At 44.6% G+C, this 25427-nt stretch overlaps 1 protein-coding gene across 1 annotated transcript in view; it reads left to right on the top strand.

Annotated features, from left to right (window-relative positions):
- The first annotated feature begins 2880 nt into the window (after positions 1–2880).
- The window catches only part of LY75 (lymphocyte antigen 75), a 72888-nt gene continuing 50341 nt past the window's right edge, over positions 2881–25427 (top strand). Inside the window, exons 1-9 of the mRNA XM_067549383.1 lie at positions 2881–3060; positions 6661–7032; positions 10457–10630; positions 10932–11096; positions 11789–11899; positions 14371–14514; positions 16423–16611; positions 17703–17860; positions 19368–19478. Of these exons, the coding sequence (XP_067405484.1) occupies positions 2976–3060; positions 6661–7032; positions 10457–10630; positions 10932–11096; positions 11789–11899; positions 14371–14514; positions 16423–16611; positions 17703–17860; positions 19368–19478 (1509 nt within the window). The 5' untranslated portion in view covers positions 2881–2975. The remainder of the gene's footprint in view (positions 3061–6660; positions 7033–10456; positions 10631–10931; positions 11097–11788; positions 11900–14370; positions 14515–16422; positions 16612–17702; positions 17861–19367; positions 19479–25427) is intronic.

The raw sequence follows: 25427 nt of genomic DNA on the forward strand, positions 1-25427 counted from the left end.
ACCCAGACACCAAATGGCGGGACCTGATACCACCTATGGAGGGCGAGGAGCCTCGGTGGGCCAGTCTCTATTCCACCTTGACCCTGCAGCCCACCGGTGACATTAGTTGGCGTCTCCTTCACAGAGCTGTGAGCACAGGCATGTACTTGGCATGGTTCACCCTCACCCCAACACCTGCCCCTTTTGCGGTATGAGGGAGACACTGGCGCCCGTCTATCTCAAGTGTGACAGGCTTCAATTGCTGTTCCGGCTCCTCCAGGCTGAACTTTTCCCCGCACATGTTCCTCTCTGCACACCCCATCTGAGGCTGCACAAAGTTGCGGGACCTCTTCGTCAACCTTCTCCTAGCCCTGACCAAAGTGGCCATCTATAACACCTAGGAGAGGAGGTTGGCTGAGGGTGTGCTCTGCAACTGTGGGCCTATTTCTGTTCCTCCATTCATTCACCCATCCGGGCAGAGTTCCTCTGCGCAGCGTCTGATGTCTCCCTAGATACCTTTCAGGAGCACTGGGTGCTGTCCAGGGTTCTTTGCTAGGTGTCCCCTTCCGGTTCCCTCCGTTTGACCCTTTGACCTTCACTCCCTTTCCTGTTTTCTCATTTGTTGTCCTCTGAAATCAATTGAGTTCCGGGTCCAGTGGCTCCTCCTTTTAGGCTGGGGGAGGGGCCTTTAGCACTTCCCAGATCTCAAATAGTAGCACTCACCGGTAGCCATCTAGTCAGATACAGAAGGCCTGATGAAGATACAGATACAGGGGGCTTGATGAAGTGGAACAAATGCAATTCTGTTGCAGAAAGGGTGCGGGGAGAATTTGGGGTCTTCATATGGGGATTCCACACCTCTGCATGTACACAGAGATCTCTGTGTGCATTACTTGTGCACTGGTTGTTCTCCTCTGTAGGGGAGAGCACCAGCAGCAGGGGCTATTACAGCTGTAGGACATAACAGTGCCACAGAGCAGTTTCATTGTCATTCTGCAGCCTCAGGAGAGTGTGCCCCAATTGAGAAATCCAGGCACAGCCAATTCTTAGGGCTGTGTGTTGGATCAAGAATTTTCCTCATAGATCAAAAAAAAAAAAAAAGAAATTAAATTAAATAAAATGAAAAGGTTTCTGTGTGTTTGATTTTTGTCATGTGGCTTATTATTAGACTGGGAAGCAAAGCCATGTTGATTTCAAAGGCCGTCATTTCCCTTATTGAACTAAAGTACTGCAGCCAAGAGACACCGGTGAGATAGACAGGCAACTCAGGCTGGACTCAGAAAACCTTAAAACTGTTCTGAGAAGGCGAGGCTGGATCTAGCTTCCACTGAAATCAATGACCAAACTCTCCACCGTGAGCCTCTTTCTTCCATTACCCATTCTTATCCCACCTTCTCCTCTTTAGTCCTCACACCCTTCCTGAATTCCCACACTTGGGATTCTTCCTTCTCCCAGTTTCCCCCTTGGTCCTCTTCCTCCCTGAAGGTTCTTGATTTTCTTTTCTAAGAATAGAAGTGATCTACTTGGCATGTAGCAGTATCATAGGACATATATATATATATATATCCCCATGGTTTTATCTTTCCTTTTTTAATATTATTGTCTTAAGCATTCCACCCTGTAGTGCCTCTTGGGTTTGACCTAAGTTTGCCCCCATCCCATAAGGATATTATATTTCTCTTTAATTATTACCATGGCCCAGATCCTCATCCAGTGTAAATTAGAACAGTTCCAGTGACATCCAGGGAGCTAAACAGACTTACACGGTGGAGAAGCTGGCCCATCATTATTATGTTTTATTATTTGTTAATCTCCTGCAAGGTCTCGGCTCTGTACAAGACCCAGTATTAAACCAATCCTTGCTCCAAACATTTACATTGTAAACATAGGCTGCACCCAAAGTTCTGGCTCAGAAAACAGCAGGAAGTTCTAGATCTAGCTCTGGTTCTGGCTCTGAATTTTGTATTTTATAAGATCATCCCTAAGTACTACATCCATCCGTCCCCCAATTATGCTGAATCAGAGTCCTAGTGTTGCCAACTCCTGTAATTTTTACTGCAAGTTACATGAGGGGCTGGGGCTGATCATATCTCCAAATGACTGGAGAAGAGAAGCTCCAGCCCTTCACAAGTTGAGAGGGGAGAGAACCCCCTCTGATTGGCTGCTTGGCTCACTTACCCACCTCCTGGGGCAGAGCAACCAATCAGAGATGCTGTAGGGAGCTCTCTCTCTCTCTCTCTCTCTCTCTCTCCCTGCAACTGCAAGTCATTTTTCCAGTATCCCAGGGTGGACAGGCCTCTGCTCCTCTCTCTCCCTCTTGCAACACCGGCTTGTGCAGGAGCAGAGAAGCAGAGAGAGGCGGGGGAGGGCTGGATTGATGGGGGTTGAGGGGTGGTGATTCATGGGGGCTGGGTGGACCTGGGGTGACTGATGGGGGGCCAGGGCTGGATTGATGGGGGCTGAGGGATGGTGACTGATGGGGGGGCTGGATTGATGGGGGCTGGGAGCAGGTGACTGATGGGGGGCTGGAGCTGGACTGATGGGGGCTGGGAGCAGGTGACTAATGGGGCGGTGGAAATAAATCCTGTGCTGTTTAACGCTTCTCATGCTGTTCCCTTTACGTGTGTCTCATGTGGGGCCGTTGTCGTCCCTCCGGTACTCCCTCACAGGGGCGGGACCTGAATGCTCTCGGGGGTGTGGTCCTACTTAGCCTGAGGCGAGCAGGGTAAACGCCTTAGAAATACATTCGCTTGACAACAATTTACCCGCCCAGACTGGATTGGAGTCAAGGCGAACACGCCTAGTGGGCCCAGCCTCCTCCAATTGGTTGCAGCGAGTATCTGTCAGTGGGACTGGACGGACTGACGGACAGAGGGGGAGGGAGCTCGACGGGGCGCAGCACGGACTGAGCTTGGGTCTGGGAAGCGCTCGGGACTCTCTCCAAACCGGGGCCGGGCCAGCTGCCCGTCTTGCTGCCGCACCCGCCCTGCGAGAGGATGAGGAGGGCGCCTGGGGGCTCACCGGCCACCTGCTGGGTGGCTCTGCTCGCAGCCTGCTGCTTTGGGTGCGGGGCAGCCGCAGGTAACGCACCGCTGCGACTTTTAACTTGACCTGCTTGCAGGGGAGTCTGAGCCCCGCCCGGGTATCTGGGGCCCGGAGAAGTCTCGGGAGCTGGAGGAGGGAAGAGCCGCTGCAAGGTTGCCCCTCTGCGCTTTGGTGGCGCATTTAGTTGCAACTTCAGGACACTTGGGAGAGCGGGCGGGTGGGCAAACGCCCGTAACTGACTGGGGAGGGGCGGGCGCCTGCGAAGAGGGGGAAGATCCCCTAGTGGGAAGGGATGTGTGACCCGTGGAGAGGTGCAGGGGTCCCCACAGGGGGGGGGCGTCCCGTGGAGAGGCGAGTTTCCCAACGTAGAAGTGATTATGGAGGCGGCAGGGCAGGGCAGGGCAGGGCTCTCTCCGCTTTAAACGCTAATTCACTTTCTCTTTCATTCTCGCCTTACCCATTTCCAGCGAGTCCCATCTGCCTCCAGACACATAATCGTACCCTTTGCGTCTCCAGAAATAAAACAACCCCAGCCAGGCCATGTCCTGGGCTCAGAACGTGGAACTGAAACACTCGGGGAAAAACCCAACCCCAAGAGATGTTCCACATAACTCAGAGAGAGAGAGAGGGGGGAGTTCGGTCCACAGTATAAGCAAGTGGTGCAGCCTTGTAACTGGTGCAGGGGACTTTCAGCCTCTGCGATTGTGTTTGTTCTCTGCTAGGTCAGGCAAAGCAAATTCTCGTGCTAGGACCAAGGAAATGGAAGAAGTTTAGTTTTGGTATAATGTGGCAAGAGCAAACTGGCCTATTGCCAGGAGGAGAGACCAGTAGGGTAGCAAAGTACAAAGTATGGTGGTCTGCTTAATCCTTAATCAGTTTCACTCTGAAGAAGCTGCTGCTAGGAAAGTGCTTGTCTGATATGTTTGAGATTGGGGCAAGTGAGTTCCTCCTGTCTGTAGTTCCACTTCTAGGTGCTGGAAAAATTCCTCTGCCAGTCAGGGTGGATCCTGGGCAAACCAGCTGCTGATTTGTTCATCCAAATGGGGACCTTTTTAGAATATTAAATGTTTAGGGGGCAAATTAGCTCTTCATGGGGCTCTAAAATTTAAAATAGTCTGGAGCTGAACTCTCAGGATCTGATTACTATTCATCACAGGTTAGTTGAACAAGTGACAGTTGTAACAATCTGATGAATGTTCTCATCTGATGTTCATAAAAAAGGACTATGAATTCATTTGTAACTCTACTGAAAAAGGTCCACAACTCTAAAGGCACAATTACAATTGATATTCCTGTTGGCAGACTCAGAAGAGAGGCCAAAGATTGAACAGAGAATAGAAAAGGTCCCTCTAGATAAGAGATGAGTCATGTTGGTTGAAGTGGTGTGGGAAGCTTTCCTAAATTCACTTATAAAGGATTTTTTTCCCCCCAAAATCCATTATGAGATGCAGTTTAGAAGCAAATCCTGGCCCCAGTGAAGTCAATGGACAGTAGAGGTGCCTCTTCATTGATGTTCTGCCCTTACCTGTAGTACCCTATACTTTTTCTAAGGCTTGGAAAAATCACATTGCCTTCAATCCTTGCCATTGCTCCAGGACAAAGGATGCTGCTTTTCACACGTCCAAGAGACAACCACAATGCACAATATATCTTGTTCTTTCCTTATCTCAAATCAGGTACTACTAAGGTAGCTGTAGGTATAGAATCTAAGTGCTGACTACATCTCAGTTGTAATTCTCTGCAGATGTTCCAGAATAGTCAGATCCTGAGAAGAGAAGCATTACAACTCAAGTGGATTCTTAAGCTAAGCTTCTTTGGTGTTTCTCTGTTATGCATTTCTAATGGAAGTACAAACTTATCATTTAAGAATAGCTATGTAGGGCTGGAAGGGACCTGAAGAGGTTATGGCTGGCCAAACCTGAGTGGAGCTGTGACCCTATGCGCCAGGGGCCCTGCCACAATGTCTGGAGTGGGGAGCCAAGCTCAACCAGCCTTGTGGGACAGGAGCCACAGGAGCTACCGCTGTGGGGTGAGCGTGGAGTGCACTTGCTCTGCAACCCCCCTCTCACAGGAATAGGACCCATCCTACTTAACCATTGGAAAAGTGGGGAGGTATATACTCGTATGTCAGCATAACTGCATCTATACTGGGGTGGTTTCAGTCATAGCTATGTCAGCTGGGGTGTGTGATTTTTTTTTTCCATGCTCCTAGCTAACATAGCAATGGGAGCATAACTTTATAGTGTAGACTTTGTCTACAGGGAAAGGTTTACTATAATACTGATATTTAAACTGTTATAAACCTGTGGACACTTCTATTCTGGTATAAGAGTTGGTTTTTTCAGGTTAGCCTCACATTCTTCCCATTGACATAAGATATATTGAAAAAAGGTCAGTCGGTATCCACATGGGAAGTTATACTGGTGTAATTAGATCCTTTTAAATTCACATCTTAGACTATACCAAAATTACTTTCCATATAGACAAAATCTAAGTCACTCTTCAGTGACCTTAGCCCCTAAGTAAGTTAGATCATTGGCTCCCAACCTTTTTGAGTGAAAGCCCCACTGGTGAACACAAGGTAAAACATGCCCCTTCCCACTCAACCCTCCCAACCCGCCCCCTCGCCAGCCATAAACACGTAAACCTATAAACACACAAAATAATAACAACACTAAATTACATAAATAATAATCATAATAAATTACTCTTACCTGAGTAAGAAGCTAAGCCTTCCCTGGTGCAGCCACCACTGCATGCCCTGGGTGGCCCCACCTCTTCCTGGCCCTCATGGACTGAAGGTCCCCACTGGCTGACGCTGTTTCTCTCCAGGTGGGTGCCTGGGCAGTGCGGTGCTGGAGGGGTGCTGCTTCTCCACTCCGGCCGGTGCGGAGCTCGAGGGGCTAAATGACCTCAATGTTACTGAAGCCTCATGGACCCCCTGTAGTCTTTGGGTCCCACCCAAGGGGGTCCCGCTGCCTAGGTTGGGCACCGTTGAGTTAGATGCTTTAGAAAATGTTACCTTAGTCCTCAAGCTGGTAAGTGTAGGGTACATATTTCAAGCCCTCGTTAAATGTTTGGTTTATTCACATTTCCTTAATGGAATAATTGTCCATTATTATATTATGGTTATTATTAAGTAGCAACCAAGAACCCCAGTCTGGATGGTGGTCCCATTGAGCAGGACACCATACAAACACACAATCAGAGAGAGTTCCTGCAGACTAGCAGATGAAGATGATGATGATTTATTCCTTCTTGTTTATCACCTACAGCATGTTAGCTTATTTACACACAGGCATGAAAATAAAGTCCTTGACCCAGACAGTTTGCAAATTAATCCAAGGTCTGATCCAGTGTGCACTGAAGTCAATGGGCTTAGCTCAGGCCTTAAATTGTAAACTCATTTTATGAGCATTTAGAAAGCGTTATTTTTGTTTTGTTAACAGAGAAGTTTCACTTCAGAAGATGGAAATAAATGTACTGCTAACACTTAGATTTATGTAAATTGTGCCAGTGATAAGCCATCTTTTGTGTATAGCAATTGCTAGTCCTTTCTGGTAGAATATATCAGAACTTGTTTTCCGTTTTGAAAACAAAATTTCCCATGTATGTCACACGTGTATTTATATACAGGTAATGGTGTATTTACCATTCGCCATGAAAAAGCCAGCAAGTGCCTACAAGTTAAAAACTCGTGGATAGCGGCAGCAGACTGCAAGGAGACAGATGAGTTTTTGTGGAAATGGGTCTCCCAAAATCGCCTTTTCCACTTGGGATCCCAAAAATGCCTTGGATTAAATATAACCAAACCAGAATCTCCTTTGAAAATGGTTAATTGTGACTCACAACTTATGTTATGGTGGCGATGTGTTGATGCTTCCGTCTTTGGTGCATCCCAGTATAAGCTGACTTTAAAGAACAATGTTGTGACTGCAAGTATAAATTCATCAGACACCTGGAGAAGAAGTAACTCCTCTGATGATATTTGTGAATACCCTTACCAAGGTAAGTCTGTGGTTTTGGTTTTCTTTTGGAAGAAGTAGGGGATATGGTGATGAGTCTGTGGGAGTAAGTTGACTCTTAAGTGTTTGAAAGATTGATAAACTAATGGAATGTTTGCTACTGAGAGAGAGTGATGTTCAGGTACTTCAAATTTGTAAAATGGAATTTACTGATTAATTACAGAAGAGTGTTGTCAAGTAAAAGGCTAGTTTTTTACATGTCCACTTACCCTTTTTTTGAGAGTATCCCTTTAATATGTGAAACACTAGTCGCCCGTTAGCAGGACTGTAGTTTATGGGCCTGTTCCTGTCCCTATTTAAGTCCATGGGAGTCTTGCCATTAACTTAATTGAGACCAGGATATCAGGGTTTTTTTTCGTTCCCTACCACCCTAAATCTCTTCTTGGCACTGATTAGTAGGAGTGGTGATGGGACCACTGTGTAAGTGGTTATCTGCAATATTTTTTGCATTTAAATAAACAATATTTTTAATCATAATTGGTGGTTCACTGTTACGGTGGGAAAGCTCACAAGTAAATAGTTTTTCATGGAAAAAGTGTAGACTGAACTACTTTTCTCCATAACAGCATTATTTAACTATTAATAAGTAGTCATGCCCTTAATGAAAAACCACTAAGTGCTTGGTTTGAGGGGGAAAAAAGGCCTGGTTTATAGCTTTGCCACAAGCCCTGTTTTAAAAGGCTGAACATAGCTGCCTCCCAGGGTAGTGCACAGACGTAAGAGAGAGTTTTTGTCAGTAATAGTTTATTTCAGTGGTTCCCAACCTGTGGCCCAGGGGCCAAAAGTGGCCCACAGGGACTTTCAAAGTGGCCAGTGGCTCCCCTCCTGCTGGCTGCAGAAGGGAGCTGCTGCCTAAGGACCTAGGCAGGGTGTGTTTCCATGGGGCTAAAAGACCGGAGCAGGCTCCCCTCCCCCAGCTGTAGCAGGGAGCATGGCAAAGCACTCCACCTAGGTCCATAGGCACTGGGGTACCTGCTGGAGCCAGACAGAGGGGAGATCAGCCTCCCTTCCTGCAGCTCCAGCAGAGAGCAAAGTGCTCTGCCTGGGTCCCTAGGTGGTGGGCCCCTGCTGAAGCAAGAGGGAGGGGAGAACTGATCTTCCATCCCCCTGGCTACAGAAGGGAGCCACTGCCTAGAAACCTAGGTGGAGCACACAGGACTACAGGACGCGTGCAGTTTCCCTGCTGCAGCCAGGGAGACGGGAGATCAGCAAGGAGGTTTGTTTGTTATTTGTATTGCAGTAGTGGCTCAGTCAGGGACTGGGGCTGCATTGTGCAAGGTGCTGTACAGACGTATGATGAAAAGGATGGTACCTGGCCCCAAAAGCCTATACAAGCTATGTATGTCACAAAAGACAACAGATAGGTACAACAGACACATGAGGGAGTACGCAGTGTCCATGAGACTTAGTTTAGCCTAAGAAGCAGTGGTTAAAGCACACCAGCTGCCTTACTACTGTGAAGTGTTTTGTAGGCATCATGGTGGAAGTGAATTTTTAGGAGGGGTTTAAAGGAAGACATTGTGTCAGCTTCATGGATTTTTCCAGAGAGCTCCTGTCATGCATACTCACCATACAACTCACCTGTGTTTTCCACAATAGGAAGAGGATTGGCTTCCTATACTTATTTGGAAGTTGTAGGGAACCTCTGCCCACCACAGCTTTCAGCCCTGTTTTTACAACTGTCATCACTGTAATATCTGAGCACCTCACAATCATCAATGGATTTTTATCCTCACAACACCCCTGTGAGGTAGGGAAGTATTATTATCCCTATTTTACAGATGGGGAACTGAGGCACTGAGACAGGTATTTAAGCGAGCACCTAAAGGTGCAGATAAGCACAGAGGTTCAGATCTTCAAAGATATTTACGTGTGTGACTCACTTAAATATCTTTGAAGATCTGGGCCCTAGTGTGATTTACGTCTGCACCTTTAGACATCTAAATATCTTTGTAAATTTGGCCTCAAGAAACTTGCCCATGGTCACAGAGGAAGTCTGTGGCTGAACAATGGTCTCCTGAGTCTCAGTCCAGTGCCCTATTTAGTAGAGCATTCTTCCTCCCCTCCAAGAGATTCCCTGATCAGAGATCTACTGAGGGATCCCTTCTTCCTCTCCCTGATCCTTGATTTTTATTTAGATTTTGTTTAGACTCTCAGGGGAGTCCTGAGAGTCATGAGTCATCGCCCTAAACAGAGGGAGCTGTCACTTAGGCCACCTGTACACTTCAGACTTTTGCTAGCAAAATTATGTTGGTCAGTCATGTGATGTCATGTGATCCCCGACTGATATAGCTGCGCTGGCAAAAGCCCTACTGTATATGTAGTAATATTAGCAGAAGCACGGTATGTTATACCAGGATAGCTATATCCACAAAGTGCTCCTAATGTAGACCTAGCCTTGAGGAAAAGTTGCTGCAGGTCACAATGTTCCTTTAGCATTTCTTCCCTAGTTGATTAACAATCTGTCAAAGAGAGAATAACCTGCCCCTGCATGAGGAGGATGGGAGTGCTCTGAACATGTTTAATTCTATAGCCATGATGACCCAGATTACCACATTAACATGACAGTCAGACTTGATGTAGTCTATGTCTCTGACCTGGGGAGGCTATGTTGTATTTATAGCTTCTAAGAAGGGAATATTTTGTGCAGTGCCTCTGTAGGCCAGCAGGCATGGAGCCAAATTAGGGCTAGATAAAGTATTCTGTAAGAGCCCTTTATGGTTGATATTTTACAACTTGCATTAGACTGGGCAGAAAGTAATAGCAGTTAACAGTAATATACAGCATTTTCGTGTTTATTTAAAGGGACATCATCAACCTGAAATCTAATCCAGGGGTCCTGTACTGGGGTGTGGCTTGCTTGTGTCCTCAGAGCTCTTGGTGGTGCTTGGTGGCTAGCAGGCCCCGACTCCTTGTGGAAAGAAACAGGAACAAAAGGGGAAACTAACTAAGGTGATAATCCTGCAAATGCTTATATGCATGCTCAACATTACATGTGTAAAGAGTCCTGTTGAACTCAATGGGATTACTGAAATGCATGAAGCTAAACACAAGTGTGTTCATAGGGTTGGGGCCTGAGTGATCATACAGAAAGCATGGTGAAAATGGCTAATACACAAACTAATGCCTGGGGAGGAACAGAAAAAATATTTTCCTTTAATTTCTTCCAGTTATAGTATTTATGTGTTGTTTGTAACAATAGAGTAAAATATTCTTAGACAGCAGTGTGATATGGTAATTTTTAAGTTAACTATCTCCTAGTAAGTAGTGGCTTTTATTTGCTATTCCTCTCTTCCTTAACAAACCTATGAGAGGGGAGTTTTAGACTATTTGTTCGTTATAATGCTTTCAGATGCGTTCAGATTTCTCTTTCAAATACTAAATCTGTTTGGTTGATTTTCCTACAGAGATCTATACGAAGGATGGGAACTCCTATGGAAGGCCCTGCGAATTCCCCTTTCTAGTTAATAAGACATGGTATCATGACTGCATTCGGAATGAAATGCACGCAGGGAGTGAATGGTGTGCCACAACCTACAGTTACACTCGGGATGGCAAATGGGGAATCTGCTTAAAACCAGGCACGTAGGTTTTTAAATAGATGTCCTAATGGAGTTCTACAATTTCATGTGTGTACAGCTCCATTTTATGGTACAATATCTGCATACTAAACTCTTTAAATTAGGTCTCACTTATATTGGAATATTGATATAACAATCAACACAAATATACTCTGTCATATGAGTGATTTTAATATACAACTAAAACACTTCCTTGCATTTTCCTCTATATTACAGTAATGTTTACTGAAATGTTTGATAAAACCCAAATGCAGTTTTTGTTTTGCTATAGTTACCATTATCATGTGCTTGTGTTAAACAGAGGATGGTTGTCGTGATACTTGGGAACACGATCCAGGGTCTGAAAGTTGCTACCAGTTAAACACACAGTCTGCTCTTTCTTGGAAAGAAGCCTATATATCATGTCAAACACAAGGAGGAGATTTACTGAGCTTCACAAATACAACTGAATTAAGTAATATACAAGGTAGGTGTAATTGTCTATAATAAATGGATGAGGTGGGCATGTTTGCAGCAGAATATCAGGAAACCCGAACAAGTAGAGTAACTTCAAGGTAGCATTAAAATTTTCTGGCATGTAGAATCTCTTGGTGTTATAACTTGTATAGTAGGAGTGAATTACTAATCTTAGATTTTCTCATATAGATCATCTGATTGTATTATAGTGTTTGTGAATGTAAACAAGAGTAAACGGCCAGTGTCCACCAAAAAATGCAGAATGGGTCAGTGTGACAGTTTAGGGTCAATGCAGTGTATGGGATCTAGACTCGGATCTGGAAATCAAATAAATTATATCCATTCTAGCAGTGTGAGGCTGTCTTGTGCCATTGTCATGTAATCCCCTGTGCAGCCATAAAGGACATTATTCAGGCTTGGGGTAGAGGAGGTGTCACTGTGCCTTTGAGAGTATGGGAGAATAAAGCAATCAGCTTCTGGAGGGAACAGGAGGATGAGAACTACAGAATTCTGTAACATAATAAGGGCCAAACTCTACCCAGGGATCTTAACGTCCTCTTATTTCAGTAGAAGCTGCACATCCATATTCAGTGGCAAAATGTTTCTCTACTGGACATGTTTTCAGGTAGCTCCTTAATTTAAAACCAGCTGTTTAATAAATGAACATAGCTTTAATTAACCATTTTCAATGATTAATTCCAGCTAAAGATGGCATTGCAGAGAAGTTTTGGATTGGCTTAAACCAACTGGACATTTCTGGAGGCTGGCAATGGTCAGACCACACACCCTTGAACTTTCTTAACTGGAATCCAGGTAACCATCTTTTTTATTAAATTAACTAATATTTATAACACACACGGGAGCTTTATTTTTCATCAGGGCTGTCAATTAATCTCAATTAATGCATGCAATTAATACAAAACAAATTAACTAGATTTTAAGAAATAGTCACAATTAATCGCAGTGTTAAACGATAGAATACCAATTTAAATGTATTATAAATATTTTTGGATGTTTTCTACTTTTTTCAAATATACTGATTTCAATTACAACACAATACAATGTGCACAGTGCTCACTTTATTTTATTTTTATTACAAATATTTGCACTAAAAAAGATAAACAGAAATAGTATTTTTCATTCACCTCATACAGATCTACTCAGTCCTACTTCTTGTTCAGCCAGTTGCTAAGACAAACAAGTTTGTTAACATTTATGGGAGATAATGCTGCCTGGTTCTTATTTACAATGTCACATGAAAATGAAAACAGTTGTTCGCATGGCACTGTTGTAGCCGGCGTTGCAAGGTATTATGTGCCAGATATGCTAAACATTTAGGTGCCCCTTCATGCTTCAACTCATAGGCGTTGAAGTTTTACATTTTTGTTTTTGTTTTTTGACTGCAATTATGTTTTTAAAAAAAAAATAAAAAAATCTACATTTGTAAGTTGCACTTTCAGGATAGAGACAGCAGTACAGTATTTGTAAAGTTGAGAAACATCCTTAAATGTTTTTCTTAAAAGGTGAATCTTACTATCTGCACAAGTTTTAAATTATGGAAGATTCTGGTTAATAAAGCTCCAGTAAAAAACACAACTTTTTAAAACACCTTTAGTTTGAGATTGTTTCCATATTTGATGCAGCTCCAGGATCCTTTTGACAATTTCTTCTTCCCACTGGCAGAATGGATAAGATTTTATGCACAAATTGTGGAATTCAAAGATGTGATAATCATAATTGTTGTAATTCACCACATTATACTTCTATATGAAGGCATACATTTAACAGCATATAAAGTAATATATATGTGCTAGGGGCTTGGGATAAATTACTATAGAAGCCTGACTTGTGCAGTTAAACTCTTAACTTTAAGGTTACATTAACTTGTGGTTTCATGGGAGGTGAGGTAGGAAGACAAATTTTGGGACACTTATATCTTAATTGCCCAACGTTTCATTGAAATCAGTGAGTTTTGCTCAGTTAAGTACCCTGGAATTTGGAGTCTTGCATTTGAAATCTGGTTTCATTTGTTGTGGATATTTATGAGAATCTTTGTTGTATAACTGAACATTAATACTGAGGCTAATGTTTGCTTTCCCTCCTCCAATGTAAGTTTAGTCCTTTTTAAACTGGATTCTCTCTTATTCCAGCTTATTGAATAGCTTCTTGTTCCATCAGAGGGTGGCCGTTTGAGGAAGCAAATGAGACGATAGATAAGACATGACTCTTGTGAGAGTTTATTATTTTTGGATGAGTTTGCTGAGTAGAGCTTTTTATAAGATTTGCCACATGAAGCATTTCTTTTATCTCTACAAAGTCTAAGGACCCAGCTCTGTCACTTTTACATGAGTCACATCTAATTCCTCAAGTATGTGTAACTTCAGTGGGACTATTTGCGAAGCAGGATGCTACTCATCAGCAAGGGTGGCAGAATCTGCCTGCAGTTATCTGACAATCCAAACAATGTGGCTCAAAAAATAAAAACTTTTAGGTGGTAGATGGGAAAGCCCTATAAATTACGACCTGATCCACTTCCTGTTGAAGTCAATGGCACAACTCTCAATAACTTCAAAATCTGCAGGATTGAGCCCTTAATCAAGAAACCAAATTATTCTTTTGGCACCAGTTTCTAAACAACAGAGATAAGTGCTCAGGAGGGACTATGTATTGAAATACTTGTTGTCTCACTCATTATAAAGAAAGAAAAGCTTGATAAAACATAAAGCAGTGTCTGTTACCAAATGATTCTGTAGCAAATGTAGTCGCTATTTTTTCATTTTGCTTTTACTGTGCTTATTGTATTAATACAGGCTTTCTGTTTTGGTAAAAAGTATATTGCTAGTTTCCAGTTAAAACGCCCATGATCATAAGAGAAAGTATTTGTAACTGAACAATCACGAAGAATACACAAAGAAATTTAAGAGTTAACTTATACATACAATTATTTCATTAATTCATTTCCTTCTATTTGTTGGTTTATGTCAGCTTAAATGTTACTTGTGTTAATTATAGTTTAAATAGAATATTCTGCTTGGTCTTGGGGTTAAAGTACAGGACTAGGAATGAGGATTCCTTGGCTCTTTTCCTGGTTCTTTCAAAAGGCTTCCTGTAAAACAAGTCCCTTAGGCCAAAGATTGTAAAGTGCATTGTGATCCTCAGATGGAAGATGCAACAGAAGTACAAACCATTATTATTGCATCAAAAAGTGTGCGACAAAAGAAGCAATCACCACTTTCACTTTATATAAATCTGCACTCTTACATATAGTTCTTTTTCTCCCAAAGACATGCAAAATGTGTCTCCTTTGGATGGGTCAAGTTGTGTGGCGATGAATGCTGCCTTAGGTCAATGGCAAAGTTACCACTGTGAGACTCCACTTCCATATGTCTGCAAGAAGCCACTTAAGTATACAAAATCAGAATTACCAGGTAATCCATACCTATGCATCTGTGTCTCTGGTCAATTAGTTATATAGTGATATGAGGCTAACATCCACTGCTGCTATAATCACTTTCCAGTGTTAATAATGATCTACTCCCCACTCTGACCACATCAGCCTCCCTCCCCAAAATCCCTTTGCACTCTTGCTACATCAAACTCAAACTTCTTGCCTTCAATTTCAAGACAATGCAGGATCTTCTTTCACCCTCATCTCTCATTTCCTCCTACTCTCTCAAAAATTCCCTGAGCACTTCTCAGTTGCCTCCTCCATACTACCCTTTTCCCATTCTCAGCCTGTGTATTCTTTCATGCTTTACCCAGTGTCCTCCAGGCAGCCTTCCTGATTCAAATCCTTCTGAAAACCCATTCCTCTTACAGAGCTTGCCTGTATTGACAGGACATGTGTTTTAGGTGGATCGAGCATAGGAAACGTGATTCAAAGCCCATTCAACTCAATGGGAGTCTTTTCATTGACTTCATTGGCTTTCTATCAAACCCAGAATTGGAAGCCAGGAACTCCTGAGGTGATGTCTGACCACTGCGTAATCTGTATGTCTCTTATACCTGCTTCAGAGGGGTGAGCTGAGAGGTAGTTAATGTTTGTACAGTGCTTTGAAGATGCAAACTAGAGAAGAGCTAATTGTTGATACGACATTGAGCTTATTACCGGTGGTGTTCCCACACCTCCCGTACCTGAACTGTGTTCTCACATTTGGTTTTATCTGAGGCACTATATAAGCTCTTTGAGGCAGGCTGTATGTCTTCTCTTCTGTTTTATAAAATACTTTTTGTGTAGAGCTGTAAATATTCAATAAGCCTCTGGAAAGGCCTGACAGTCTGTATGAAATAGTAAGTTTGGTCACTGTAACATTGCACATTATATCACATATAATTACTTAAAATGTGTTTGTTTTGTGCTGTGTTTTAAAACAGTAAGGCTGAATAGATATTCATCTCATTGGAGTTTGAGACTATTTACAGAAAATAAAATGGTAGTAAGCTCTTCAAGGCTGAGACTGGGACTTTTTGTGTGTTTTCTCAGCATTAATCCTGAATGAGTTCATTCAATGATACTACCATACATATAAATAATATTGTATACTTGAAATGCATTCCTTCTGAATCAAGCTGTTGAGGCTGAGGGAGTGATATACTGCCCACTACCAAAGAAGCAGCTTTGTTTTTAGCTGTTTGGCTGTGTGTTCTAATGCAGTTTCAAGGGAAGATGTGGCAGTGGTCATTGTTTTTCTGACAAACACGTTTTACTTCCATCACAACGAGGGTAATGGGTAACTTTGACTTTCCACTGCAACTAGCTGCTTTTTCTTTGCCACTTCCCTACCACCGATAAATATTACTAACCACTATTATGGCTTCTCCCCTCCTCATTCAGCTAGATAGATGCAAGCTGTACATGTTTCTCTTTTATTCCTGGCTTAGGTTCCAATATTGTAAGAACCATGTTACTTGTTTTTATTAACATTACCTCTTTCCATTTTACTTTGTCAATGATGTTTGTAATAAGTGTGTGACATATAAGTATGTAGAGACTGGAACTTCTTCTGGTTGCTTCCTGTTGGAGCAGTTTCTGTTCTGTGGGAAGAGAACTTGAACAGTACCACAGAAGTAGAACTCTCTCTCCATTTGACACAGTAAGGGGGAACTTCTCTTTAAAACAGTCCCCTCTCACAGAATCAGAGGGAATAATCTGGGACAGTGAGATCATAACCAGAGAAAAAAGGAATATTAATAATTACCTGCTGAGTAGAACGGATTCTAATTGCTCTTATTTGGAAGCTTCAAGGGTCTGCAAAAAAACATTTAAGTAAATTTCAGTTAATACAATAATCTGTGTAACTCATATGGCACATAATCCACATTCTCTTCAATCTCAGATGTTTGGAGGTACTTGGAGACTCAGTGTGATTCAGGCTGGCTTCCGTACAATGGTTTTTGCTATATGCTGATGAATAACCAAGCTTCCTGGAATATGGCAGATCAGTTGTGCAAAGAAAACAAAAGTGACCTCATCAGCATACATTCTTTAGCAGATGTTGAGCTGGTAGTTACCAAGCTTCATAACGGTAAGTTTGGATAGTTGATGTAAATGGTCAGTGTTTAGTGCTATAGGCCATAAATTCTGAACCACTACAAAATTGCCTCTAACTTTTAAAGGGAGTGACTAGATTGTGGCTTGTAATCACCAATCTGGAAGTGACCTTCTTCTCATTTATGTAGAGTGACCAAATGTCCTGATTTTATAGGGACAGTCCCAATATTTGGGGCTTTGTCTTATATAGGCGCCTGTTACCCCCACCCCTTGTTCTGATTTTTCACCCTATACTCATGTGTCGTCATTGTAGTGATGAGTGTGGCTATCGCAGTGCTGCCAGTCCCTCTGTATTAGCTTTGTTGGAAGTGCAAAACTAACGATAGCTCCATGAAGCCAGAAATTAATGTATCAGTAGTTTAGACAGAGAGCTACAAGGCCAGGTCCTCAGCATGTCTACATTGGTGTAGTTCCATTAATTTCAATAGTCTGACTACATTGGTTTCAGTGGAGTAAGCTGAGATTCACATTAGCTGAGGAACTGATTCAAGAAGATCAGCCTCTCTGGAGAAAAAGATAGTTTCCTTACAAGTTTTTTATGGCTGTTTACTCTGTTTTTTATGAGTAGGCTTATGGCTTTTTTCTTTTTCTTCTGTGTTTTTATTGTATTATGTTTTAAATGGGATCATGATAGTTCTTCATTCAGATCTATAGAGTTACTTGAGTTATTACTTGACTACAGGTCATTGAGCTAATAGAACTTATCTGTGCTCTCCCCACTGCTGCTGTCTAAAACTGAGGATTCTTTCTCTCTTTGGATTAGTGGTAATCTTGCTTGTATGTGTAAGCTTCACATAAAAGGTAACCAAAAAAACCCAGTTATGTATATTTATAAATAATAAAAAAAAATGGTAAAAAATGCTTTGCATCAGTCTCAAATCCCTGATCTCATTGTGAGAATGGGGATTTGAGAATAATGCACTGCATTCTGAGAAGGGAAAGGTTTTGGGACTCCTGGAGTGTATTGAATGCTGTTAAATCTTTAAATTTGTTGGTTTCATTTTCATTTGCAATTATCTTATTTACTAAACTACAGTTATATTCTTATCCCCATTTTAACTTTAGAAATCAAAGAGGAAATATGGACGGGTTTCATGAATGAGGATTCTCCAGCTTTGTTTAAATGGTCAGATGGGTCCAAAGTGGTTTTCACTTACTGGGATCAGAATGAACCAAAAATTCCTTTTAACAGCACCCCTAACTGTGTATCCTATTCAGGAGAGGTAAGAACCTGGTGCTCTTTCAGTCATAGTAGATGCAGTGTTATGTGGTGCATGTGTGAAGGCTGAGAGGGAAAAAAAAGTCAAATACAACTGAATCATCTTTGATGTACAGAGAAATATAGGGATAAGGAAAGCACATGTTTTTGTTTCAGAAATTACTATTTGACACTATTTTTAAAAAAGAAGATTGCTTGAATTATTTAGCCAAGGTTTGCATAGTGTGTATCCTGAGTTCCCTGTATGTGTCATGAACTGCAGGGGAATAAAAAAAATTGGTTGCAGTTCTCAGATTTTGCCACTAGCAGCTGCTGCTTTGGCTGCTGTTGGGGGGTATCTAGTTGCTTCTCCTGCTCCTCCATGTAGTTCTTTCCAATCTTGCTCTGCCTTCTGAGTTATCACTTACCAGCTCCTTGTTGTGTCTAAGTGACAGAGAGCCAAGAGGAAAACTGGCAGGCAGGCATACAGAGAGGAGGAGCCAGCCTCAATCAATCCCCAGAGACTTGATGCATTATGAGCAACTTAGGCCCATCCTTCTGAAAAGGGGTAATGAGACACCTGGAGTGGGGAGTGAAGGAGAGAGATCATGGCTGGTGGAGGGCAGTAACGGGAATGACTAGAGGGGAGAGTGGTCTTGATAACCCCATAAAGATGCCAGAGTGGGGAGCTGGCCATAGCCATTCCCCTGGAGGAGATCTACTAGATATCCCAAAAATACTCGCAAGAGGTAGCAGGCTCCCAGGCCTTCCCCAAGGAGACAGGTGAGGGGGTGCAATGGAATTTGTGCAGAGGGAGAGCTAATATGGAGGAGGGAGTCAGGGCTTGGCAGGAGGTATCACTAATTTTGGTAGCATCTGGACTTTTGCATACTTATCCGAACCAGTTGGTTGAGCAAACTCTGAACTTTAGGGTTTCTCCACCAAGGCATTTATACGTACTTTTAAAATCATGGCAGTGAGATTTTACTTGCTCTTGTATGTTGGGCAGCATTGCATCATGATGAAACATCATTGTGTGTTGATGTAACAACGCAGCACACAGAGAAAGTGCAATTTAGGGCAGTTTAGAGTTGGAGGGAACCACCTGGTGAACCTGGAGGAGCTACTGAGTGCTGTTGTGATCAGCAGAGTTGGTGTCTTCAAGAGGGTCATAGGAGGCACTGAAAAACTTAGAAGCAATGAGGAATTCATGTAATGTTTAGGTAAATGGCAGCTGAGGGAGAACACAAGACCGCACTGGCAGGATATAGCAGGACAACCTGCAGACACAGGTCCCTCACGCAGGCATAGTTAATCAGGCTTTTTATAGGGCCAGTAGACAGGAAAATCTTTAATCCTTAAAGGAGCAAGAGTCAGGAAAGCCTGATGCAGCCTGGCAGAGTCCCTACAACTTAAATTGGGTTACGTCTACGTCACAGCAATAATTTTAAACCAAAGTACAGACAGAAATAAATGCAAATTTGAAAGTTTTCAGGGTTTTTTTTAATCCTTTTTTTCTTCCTTTCTAATAGTCGGGTCGGTGGAGAGTCAAATCTTGTGAAGAGAAACTGAAATATGCATGCATGAAAAAAGGAGAAGTTTTGAATGAAACAACATCTGATAACCATTGTTCCCTGAAAGAGGTAACAACTCAGAATGCCAATGATTTTTAAAATGTGTGATTCTTTTACCTTACCACAATATAAAATGCTACCTACATAAAATTCCTCTTATTTCCTCTATTTTTGGCGTTCTAATTTTTAAAAGACTTTATCCAACATTTGATGGTTCTAGTTTTAAAAAGACAAATCCAAGTAGTTTAGACCCAAAATGACTTCATTTAAAATTCTCTTACTTTGGTAGGCATTGTCTTTTATAATTCTTACCACTGTTTGCTGAGAAGTATATTGGGCTGCAGGCAGGCAGTTTAGGCCCAGCATGTAATCTGTGATATTGTATTTCTTTATTTAAAAAAGTAGATTTGGCAAATCCCAATTTTAATAGATGTTAAGGCCTGTTTTAAAGAGGATGGTGACCTTAACATATTTGAAGACTGTGATCAGATCTCAGTCTCTAGACTAAAAATACACAGTTTTCTTAACCTTTCTGGATAGGTCAGATTTTTCTAAACCTTTTATCATTTTTGTTATTCTTCTCTGGACTCTCTCCAATTTGTCCATATCTTTGCTAAATTGTGGCTCCCAGAATTGGATATAGTACTCCAGCTGAAGTGTCACCAGTGCCAAGTATAGTCGGACAATTACCTCCTGTGTCTTAATACAACACTCTTGTTAATACATCATAGAATTATATTAGCCTTTTTTCAGCTGCATCACATTGTTGACTCATTCAATTTGTGATCTGCTATAACTCCCAGATCCTTTTCAGCAGTACTACAATGTAGCCAGTTATTCCCCATTTTGAAGTTGTGCATTTGATTTTTCCTTCCTAAGTGAAGCACTTGTCTTTGTTGAATTCCATCTTGTTGATTTCAGACCATTTCTCTAATTTGATGTCCTCCAGAGTGCCTGCAACCTCCCAGCTTGGTGTCATCCACACATTTTCTAGGCATACTCTCCACTCTATTATCCAAGTCATTAATGAAAATACTGAATAGAATTGTACCCAGGATTGACATCCTGTAGGACCCCACTAGATACACCTGGCCAGTCTGACAGTAAACCATTGATAACTACTCTTTGATTACAGTCTTTCAACTAGTTATGCACCCACCTTTTACAATGGAACCTCAAAGATACGAACACCTTGGGAATGAAGATTGTTTGTAACTCTGAAATGTTCATAACTCTGAACAAAACATTATGGTACTGTACCCTGCAGTCAGTGTCTTCCAGCTGAGGCTGGGAGAGATCTCTGCAAAGGTGGCACCTGGCAGCTCTGCCTGGTTGGCAAGCAGCTTCTTGCCCTATTCCTGTTTCTTGTCTTTGAGCTAAACTGGGGGTGGGGGCTGCCCCCATCCTTGGCACTACAAGCCCCAGCCCTCACCCACCTCTCCCCAGCACTGGCTCTGTTCTGTGCACTGCTTGCCAGGCTCCAGAGGCAGCACATGGCAGGGGGCTGGTACCAGGCCACTGTCAGCACCCCTCCCTCCCCTGCCCCTTGCATTCCCAGAGGTACTGGCAGGATCCAGGAGTGCAGCCACAGGCAAAGCTTGGACCGCTTTGGATCGGTGCACAGGCTGTGGCCCTTTAAAATGCAGCGTAGAGGCAGCAGCTAGGGGCCTCAGACTGGCTCCCATTCCAGCTCCTGGCCAGATTTTTGCTGTAACAGCAGCAGCTCATTAGCTCTCTGTAGCAGTTTCTTTCCCAAGCTGCTTGTCCCCCTCCTAACAGGGGGTGGTGATTAAAATAGCTTCCCCCTCCCAGTGGGGGGGTGATGGGGGGGGGGGGAATGAAACAGCACCCTTGGTTTACAGGAAACAGCACAGACCCCAGACTTCTGTTCTGCATGCCGACCTTTAAGATGCAATACAGGCACGGTATAGTATTTGCTTGCTTTTACCCTCCTGCCCCCCCCCCCCCCCCCCCCCGCTGCTGCCTGATTGCTTACTTCTGGTTCCACAGGGTATTCAGTTGACCGGAAAGTTCGTAACTATGATGTTTGTATCTTTGAGATTCTACTATAGTAATTTCATCTAGACCCCATTTCCCTAGTTTCCTCATGAAATGATCATGTGGGACTGTGTCAGCAGCCTTACTGAAATCAAGATATATCACAACTACTACATCCCCTCTATTCACTACACTAGCAACCCTGTCATAAAAGGAAATTTGGTTTGGCATGATTTGTTCTTAACAAATCCATGTTGGCTATTACTTATCGCCCTATTTTCCTCTATGTGCTTACAAATTGATTGTTTAATAATTTGTTCCAGTTTCTTTCCAGGTATTGAAGTTAGGCTGACTGGTCTATATTTCTTCCTTTTTTAAAAGATAGATGCTTTGTTTGCCCTTCTCCAATCCTCTGGGACCTCACCCATCCTCCATGAGTTCTCAAAGATAATTGCTAATGGTTTCAAGATGACTTCAGTTAGTTCCTTAGGTACACTAGGGTGAATTTCATTAGGCCCTGCTGATTTGAATTGCATCTAATTTAGCTAAATATTCCTTAAATTATTCTTTCCCTATTCTGGCTTATGTTCTTTCTCCCTTGTTGTTAATATTAATTGTGTTACGCATGTGGGCCCAGATTTTTACAAGTATTTAGGCATTGCTGCACTCAGGATTGCAAAGCCCAACTGACTTAGGAGCATAAGTCTCGTTTTCAAAAGTGATTTGGCATTTAGGAGTCTAAATCAATGGGATTTAGGCTCCTAAGTGCAATGCTGAGCGTAGCAATACCTAAATACCCTGGTCACAATTGACTTTTTTAATGAAGGCTGAAGCAAAATAGGCATTAAACATCTCAGTGTTCCTGATGTCATCTGCTATTAGTTCTCCTTCTCTGCTAAGTAGTGGATCTACACTTTCTTTTGTCTTTTTCTTGCTCCTAATATAGAACCTCTGCTTAATGTCTTTCGTGCCCCTTGCTAAGGGTAGCTCACTTTATCCCTTATCCTTTCTGATTTTGTCCCTATGTGCTTGCACTTTTCTTTTGTATTTATCCTTTAGCAATTTGTCCATGTTTTTCACTTTTGGTAGGATTCCTTTTTGATTTTTCAGATAATTAAAGAGCTCCTGATGGAGCTATATTAGCCTCTTTCTATTTTTTGTATGTTTCCTTTGCATCTAGTTAGTTTGCTGTTGTGCCCTTAATATTGCCTCTCTAAGAAACTGTCAGCTCTCCTGAACTGCTTTTTCCATTAGATTTGCTTTCCATGGACCCTATCTACCAGTTCTCTCTTCGAGTGATTGCTCATATGCATTCCAATGTAGGTGTGTGCGCGCCCCGTGCACAGATTCCCGGAACTTTTTTCCCTAGCAAGCCCCGCATGGCCAGCTCAGGCGCCCCCTGGAGTGCCGCGCTCATGTCGCGGTATAAAGGGCGCTGCTGGCTGCGCGGGTCCCCAGTTCCTTCTTTCCGCCTGTGACGGTTACTGGAACTATCGCCTCTTGCTGTGTGCAAGTAGCTCATTCCCTAGTTGTTTGACTGTTTTCAACGTTTCTTGTTTTAGTAGTAGTTATAGAGTTCGTTAGTTTGTAGTTGTAGTGACAAGTTAGAACCCCGGACGGGGTCCTCTTCTGCTGGGAGTCATGCCGGGGTCCACAGGCTTTAAGAACTGCGTCTTGTGTACTAAAGCCTTTCCTATTAGTGACCCGCATGACCGCTGTCTCTGGTGCCTTGGAGAAGAACACCGTCGAGACAAATGTAAGATTTGTAAGTCCTTTAAGCCTCAGACCCAGAAAGAACGAGATGCGAGGCTAAAGGCGATTCTAATGGAGTCGGCGCTCCGTCCAGCTTCCGAGCCGTCCCGGTCTCCGTCGGCACCGAGTGTGTCGTCGGTGCGGAGCGCCCCCCCACCGGCACCGCTTTCGGCACCGCCGCGGGCCTCTAAAGTGGCCAAGAAGACGGCACGGCCTTCGGCCGCACCCAAGATCTCCCTCCGGCCCGCGCAGGGTGGAGGAAGTACGGAGATGCCCCAGCCAAGCGCCGTTGAGATTACTCGGCACCGGGGTCTCCACGCGGGCTGCCTCCCCCGACTCCTGGTAGTGGGGGAGTGCACCTGCAAGGGCCGTCGACGCCGGAGGCGTTTACTGCGGCACGAGCCCTCATGGCCTTGCCCACGCCTCCGTCCCCACCTCGGCCGAGGGACAAGGGACCCGCGTCTCGGGGCAAACCCGTGCTGGGTGGTCCCGGTGGTTGGAGACGCTCCCAATCTAAGTCTCCTGCCAGACGGTCACGGAGGGTGGAGAGCGTCGGCTCCCCTCCGAGCTCCGACTCTAGGTCGTCGAGCGACTCGGCACCGCGGCACCGTGGGCGGTCCCGAGTCCGTCGCCGGAGCCGCAGATCCAGCTCCGATTCGAGCGGGGACCGGGATTCGGGCTCACGATCTACGGTGCGGAGCCCGTCCCGGCACTGATCGAGGTCACTGTCGGTCGTTTCGAGAGGCAGCGACTCACATCTGGCGGCACCGCCGATCCCGGCACCGACGCCTGCTTCGGCACTGTTGCCGGCTCCGGCACCGGTGCAGCCGGCACCGATGATGGCACCGTTGCAGCCGGCACCGGTGATGGCACCGGCACCGACCTCGGGACGGCTGGACTCCCTTCAGCGTCACCATCGTCGGCACCGCTCTCGGTCTCGAGGGGGCAAGCGGCATCGCAAGTCCTCTCGCCGCAGGGGCAGGTCGGGTGCGTCGTCGTCGTCGTCCCCGTCCTCCTCTCATCGCCGGCACCGCAGACGTCGGCACCGGTCCACGTCGTCCTCATCGGACCGCTCCACGCGTCGGCGACATAAGCGACGCACGGGGGGCTCTGGTGACACTAGGGCGGTGCGGCTCCATCAGCCTTCCCTGCAGGCTGCGGGGTGGGCCCAGGGACCTTGGCAGTGGCCGTATTGGGGACCCTGGAATGCCTCTATGCCCCAGGGCTCGGTGTCACTGCATTCTGTGGTGGCCCCCCCAGTCCCCCCGGCCCCTAAGGTTCATGAGCAGGGTTCGGCGGACTCGGACCCTGGGGAGGGACCCTCTTCCGCACCCCTACCCTTCTCTTCCTCATCGTCACCGGATGAGGCAGCAGCAAGGGATCGTAAAGGGCCCCTGTTTGACTTCAGGGCCCACCAAGACCTCCTAAAGAGGGCTGCTGAGAACTTGGGCATGGAGTTTAAGCTCATGTCTGAGGAGGAGGACTCCCTCTTTGGGCCCTCGGGCTCTCTGGGACCCTCCCGGGCGACCTTGCCAGTGCATGACAATGTCATGAAGATAGCGAGGAAGCTATGGCAGACCCCTTCCTCCCTGCCTTCCACCTCTAAGGGGGTGGAACGGAAATATTATGTCCCCAAGGAACCCTTTGAATTTCTATACAGCCACCCTGCGCCCAGTTCTCTGGTGGTCGATGCGGCCAACCAGAGGGACCGTCAGGGGGGTCAGGGTAGCACCCCTAAGGACAAGGAGGGCCGTAAACTGGACTTGTTCGGGAGGAAGATCTACTCTACTGCGGCGCTGCAGTTTAGAGTAGCGAACCACCAGGCCTTGTTTGGGAAGTATAATAAGAACCTGTGGGCCTCGATGCAGAGGTTTGCTTCCCAGCTGCCCCCTGACCAGGAGGCGGATTTTTCCACGGTTCTGCATGAAGGATCTGCGGTGGCTACCGCTGCGCTGCAGGCGGCTAGCGACGCGGCTGACACAGCCAGTAGGGCAATGGCCTCGGCGGTGGTGATGCGCCGCTGCTCGTGGCTTCAAGCCTCTGGCCTCACTCAAGAGGTTCAGCAGGCTATCCAGGACTTGCCGTTTGATGGCCTGGGTCTGTTTTCGGAAAAGACAGACGACAAGCTCCACGCTCTCAAGGACTCTCGGGCCACCCTGAAGTCTCTGGGGTTGTATACTCCTCAGGCCTCCAGGCAGCAGTCCAGACCGCAGGTCCAAGGGCAACCACCGCCCCCGCCCAGGCCGGCTCCTCGACCACCCCAGCAGA

Source organism: Emydura macquarii, unplaced genomic scaffold (genome assembly GCF_026122565.2).
Source record: "Emydura macquarii macquarii isolate MOO-44397 ecotype Brisbane River unplaced genomic scaffold, CSIRO-AGI_Emac_v2 contig_1253, whole genome shotgun sequence".
Taxonomy (NCBI): Eukaryota; Metazoa; Chordata; order Testudines; family Chelidae; genus Emydura; species Emydura macquarii.